Below are 5,655 nucleotides of genomic sequence, written 5' to 3' on the forward strand. Positions count from 1 at the left end.
TTTTTACTAACTTACACCTAATTAAATGCCTAGAAAAATAAAAGCTACTTAATGATTCTTGATTATGTAGATAAGGATAATTTTGGAAGAATAACATCAATTTCTTCTTGAAATCCTAAAGCACCATATATTTTGAAACAAAATAAAAAGTCTAAAGCACCACTTATTTAGGAACGGAGGAAGTAATAATAATGTTATTATATAATTTAATGATTGCTCCGGTTACTTATTACTCCCTTTGTTCACTTTTACTTGTCCACTTTGGACTTTTCACGCTGTTTAAGAAACAATAAATGAAGTGTATAATTTACCAATGGGCCCATATTAATTAGTGCATATTTTTATTGGATTTGAAAAATAATTTGAAGTGAGTAATTACTACTATAAGAAAAACAAAAATAAAATCGTCTTCGATACGCTAAAATCGACAAGAAAGTGCAAAACGTATTTTCGAAATACCTGATGCTTAGTGCCAATCCGGAGAGTATTAAAATGGAACATTTTCAGCGATTGATAGCAGCTAGTCGCCGATAGTCATTAATTATGTTATAGTACTATCCCAATGCTATAGTACTGTTGCTTGTTTAGGCCATTGCAAATACCTCTTTTCTTTTATCGTTACTACCGCTCGTTCTTGCAAAATTCAGAAATGTTTGGTTTGAGGCATTAAAGATCATTAATTAAAACAATGTGTTAGGTTCGTGTTCCTTTCTAGTCAGATGTAATACGATATTTTCAATAGGCACTTTCGAGTTTCTTCCCTTTTTGTTTGTCTTATCGAAGTTTATTTTTCTTTCAAGTCTAGAAATGATATGAACAGACATGCACCCATTTATCCGGTAGAACTTACATGATTAAATATTTATTTTAACCAAATCGGGTAAACGGGGTAACTTTTATCAGATGCAAATATCTTCTCGAAATTTATGACTTTACTACGATAAAGTACCAACTTTAATGACTGTAATTGAAATTATCATAGCTGACGGCATAGTCACCTATGCATTTTTTGCTGATTTAAAGTGCCTATTTGGTTTTACTGAGGTTGCCTGATGGGTTTCCCAAGCATTTCCGAGCAATATAGAAAAAGTTCAGTTATCTTTCAATGAACAAAATTACCTTAGTGACTTATATAGCCAAAATAATAATAATCTTAAGCTAGATCATTATTGGAGAAACTACCTTTTATATAATTCTTAGTCACAACTTTTAAACATGTTTCTTTTTATGTCTAAAAACTTATTCCAAGTATTTTAATGAGATAAGAAAATATCTTAATAAATCATAATTAAGTGAGAATATTTTTTTCTTAAACACATAATATATACTTATTGTCTATAAACATCGAGTGTCGGTCAATTTTTATTGTTTCCAATATGTTGCACCTTTCTTTCTGTCTTTATGCATGAGCACCAGTGGGCAAACATTTGGGACCTTGCATTTACGAATTGTGTCATATTTCCCCAAATCACTAAATAATGGACTTGAAAAAAGACAAACATGTATTGCCCACTTGACAGTACTACATTTAATTGGAACTTATTCAAGAGGTGCTCATAATCTGAAACCGTCATGACGCTTGACCAGAAAAAAAAAAGAAGTCAAAACATAATAGGAGTTCTATCTATTTAAGAAAATGACGTGGTGTGAAAAGATATTATCTAAACTATGTTGTAAATGAACCCCATAAATTCACAATATATACTTTTACATTTCGTACAAAAGAAATGCGTAATAATGTCGCTCAGCATTATTGCCTATGTTTGCATTCGAACTCAAGATTCTTGTCAGTAGTTCTTCCACCTAGCTAGCTCAAGCTTAACTTGATGAATAATGTGTTAAAACTAAACTTAACCTGATTTAAGTTTGATACTTCCTTGAAATTGAAAATCTTAATTTCTTTTTAGGTGAATGAGAAAAGCCAGAATCCATCATGGAAAGCACTTGGCTACTCTGGACCTGATCCAGATTTTAAGAAGCAAAAACAAGAAAACATGGACTGTAAGAAAAGGGATCATCAACCATTTGGACCACTTTATGAAGGAATCATCAGTCTAAAAGAATCACACAAAATAACATTTGAGAGGCTGCAAAAACTAGGATTTTCTGTGTCAAAACCCCATAATTTGAAGAACATAAAGAGAAGTACAGAGTCCCCTGATTCCATAATTGAATGTGATGCTGTAGTAGTTGGTTCAGGTTCTGGTGGGGGAGTTATAGCTGGTATTCTTGCAAATGCTGGACACAAAGTGCTTGTCCTAGAAAAAGGAAGTTATCTTGCAAAAACAAACCTTTCACTTCTTGAAGGTCCTTCAATGGATCAAATGTACCTTGGAAATGGACTACTAGCAACCAAGGACATGGATATTATGCTACTTGCTGGATCCACTGTTGGTGGTGGCTCAACGATAAACTGGTCAGCTTCGATTCAAACTCCACAACATGTTCTAAAAGAATGGTCCGAAAGCTACAATCTTGAACTGTTTGAAAGTGAACTCTACAAGGGGGCTATGAAGATTGTGTGTGAAAAAATGGGAGTTCAGTCTGAAATTCAGGATGAAGGGTTCCAAAACATGATATTGCGAAAAGGGTGTCAAGAATTGGGGTATCCAGTGGAAACTGTTCCTACGAACGCACCCTCGGATCATTATTGTGGATGGTGCAGCATGGGTTGCAAAGACGGGAGAAAAAAAGGCGCAGCTGAGACATGGCTAGTTGATTTGGTGAAATCAGGTAATGGTGCAATACTTCCTGAATGTGAAGCCTTGGAAGTGATCCATGAAAAGAAGAATGACAACTCAGGAAAAAGTAAAGCTATTGGAGTTGCTTTTGCATTTCAAAATTATGAAGGGGCGAGAAAAATTTGCATGGTGAAATCAAAAGTCACAATAGTAGCTTGTGGTGCTCTTAGCACTCCTTCATTGCTCAAGAGAAGTGGCTTGAAGAATCCAAATATTGGCAGAAACTTACACCTCCATCCAGTCGTTATCGCCTGGGGATACTTTCCAGATTCACAACCAATATCTAATGAAATATGGCCAAAACCAGAGAAGAAGAGTTATGAAGGAGGAATAATAACAGCAATGTCTAAAGTCATGGCGAATACCGAAGGATCGGAATATGCTGCAATCTTACAAACACCAGGATTGCACCCTGGCATGTTTTCAGCACTAATGCCATGGGTTTCAGGCCTAGATATCAAGATGAGGATGACCAAATACTCAAGAACCGCGTATATTTTCGCGTTAGCAAGGGACAAGGGATCAGGGGAAGCATTTTCACCATATTCAGTAAGTTACAAGTTGGATCAAATTGATGAAGAAAGTCTAAAACTAGGCTTAGAGAAGACATTAAGAATCTTGGCAGCTGCCGGTGCAGAAGAGATCGGAACTCAACATCGAAAAGGAAGGAGTTTGAAGGTGAAAGAAGCGAGTTTGAAGAATTTTGAGAGGTTTGTGAAAGAAGAAAGTTCAATAAGAATTGGAAAACATTCAGTTCCTATATGTTCAGCACATCAAATGGGAAGTTGTAGAATGGGAATTGATCCAAGAACTTCAGTGGTTAATTCTAAAGGGGAGACATGGGAAGCAGAAGGTTTGTTTCTTGGTGATTCAAGTGTGTTTCCAACTGCTCTTGGAGTGAATCCAATGGTCACAATTCAGGCCATTTCTTACTGCACTGCACAATCTGTGCTTCAAGTTCTTAAGAATCAAAAGCTTGGGTAAAAAGGGAAGCATGAAGAATTATTTTTGGAAAATCTTGAAAAAGTTGTTTTTGTTTATTTATTTATTTATTATGTGATGTCTCTACCTTCCAGGCCTCAACTAATGAGTTGAAGGCTATAGTAAGCATATGGCATAAGATTCTTGGAGGAATACATATATCTTACCAAGTGTAAATGTCAAAATTATATTCTAGTAAATCTGTTAGTAAATTGTGTTATTTATTCTTTCTTCTAATTTCTTTTGAACATGATATATTCACACGATGACATTATATTATTATAAGAAAAATACTAAAATCTAAAAGATATAACGTACTAGGTGTAACGACCCGTTTCGTCGTTACTGCGAATGTTGAGAACACCCGCATCTCTGACGCCTTAAAAATGTCTTCGTTTAGTTATATTTCTGGAAATCGCTAATGTAACACCCCGTACCTTTAACCTAAGCTTTGACCATAATCCTAGACCTAGAAGACCAGATAAAGAATGTGGGAATTGGAAATTTCCTCGCCTGTAAGATGGTGGTTTACGCCCATGAACAGTGACCGTATTTCAGTATACGGCCCGTATTTCAAGTCGTAAACTGGAACCAAAGATTTCTGAGCATTCTGGAATTTGACACTTAGAGGTTACATTGTTAAATACGGACCGTATTTCAAAATACGGCCCGTATTTCAAAACGTATTTGGAATTTGGGAAAACTTCCTTCATGAAAGTTGTAGAGCTTTGAAATACCTTTCCAACGGTATCAGCGGGTTCAAACGACATCTATGCAAAGAGTTATGGCTATTTTATCGAAGAGACGCAAAGTTCTTTCGAATACGGATCGTATTTCAAAATACGGCCGCATTTCAAAATACTACCGCATCTGTGGCCGGACGTAAACCGCAATTTCCTGCACGATATATTCGTCCATATCAATTCAAATCATTATTTTTCATTCCTTCAAGCCCTAGAACGACCTCCTACCCTCTCCCATCATCAAGAACACCAAGGTAAGCCTACTCTAATTATTCCAACTCAATTCTAACATATACTCTATTAATCTAAACAAGAAATCATCATTCCTAAACTAGAGTTTTCAAGAAAACCCATCTCAAGGTTCAAGAATTCAAGATTTTGAAAATCTTCTTCAAAGCTCAAGTCTTTAATTCAAGTTTTCGAGCGACTAAGGTATGTAGTTACTATCTACGCGCGGGAACATCATTGTTTCTTCCCACGCCTCATAATCCATAAATTATGATTCTCTACTAAAACTAGTGGTTTCTATACCATGCTCATGATAACCCTAGGTCCAAGTCTATGATTATACTATGTATGAATTGTTATAATTCCATCGAGTTCTTAATATTTCTTTATGATTATTGAAAATCCGTCCGTAATCCATGAAAACCCATATATCTCATTCCACGGGTTCATGCATGCTAGTTTATGATATATTATGCTATTTTCAAGAAAATACTATACATGTTTTACAAGTTCATGCAAGTAAGCTATGATTCATGATATCCATATACAAGCAAGTTATATTCATGAAAACCCAAGCAGCAAAGGCCACTTATTTTACATGTTGTGTTTTTGGGAGTTGTTTTAATTACCGAGGAAGGCTTCGTATAGCCCGAAACTACGTAGCCACCGTAGGACGAGGATCGCTCCACCCATGTCCCGACGATCTCTCATAATGACCGGATCCTTTCATATTTTATTAAATCTCATGTTCCCCGGGCAAGGACCGAGTGTTCGCCGTCAAGCGACGCAAGCACTGCATCATGGATCGTGTTATAAGTTATCGCTCTCCTACTTATGATATTTTTACTCATGCTTTATATTATATATGTATTCATGTTCATGCTCATAACCAGTGTTTCGCCATGTTTAGTTCTTATCTTTATTACTTTATGTCCCATGCTATTTCATTCTGCTTTTTACAT

At 35.7% G+C, this 5,655-nt stretch overlaps 1 protein-coding gene across 1 annotated transcript in view; it reads left to right on the forward strand.

Annotated features, from left to right (window-relative positions):
* LOC132067095 (long-chain-alcohol oxidase FAO4A-like) overlaps positions 1–3,944 on the forward strand; it is a 12,263-nt gene extending 8,319 nt beyond the window's left edge. The window contains exon 5 of the mRNA XM_059460225.1: positions 1,908–3,944. Coding sequence (XP_059316208.1) covers positions 1,908–3,725 — 1,818 coding nt within the window. The 3' untranslated portion in view covers positions 3,726–3,944. The remainder of the gene's footprint in view (positions 1–1,907) is intronic.
* Positions 3,945–5,655: the final 1,711 nt, after the last annotated feature.

The sequence above is a fragment of the Lycium ferocissimum genome, chromosome 8 (genome assembly GCF_029784015.1).
Source record: "Lycium ferocissimum isolate CSIRO_LF1 chromosome 8, AGI_CSIRO_Lferr_CH_V1, whole genome shotgun sequence".
NCBI lineage: Eukaryota > Viridiplantae > Streptophyta > Magnoliopsida > Solanales > Solanaceae > Lycium > Lycium ferocissimum.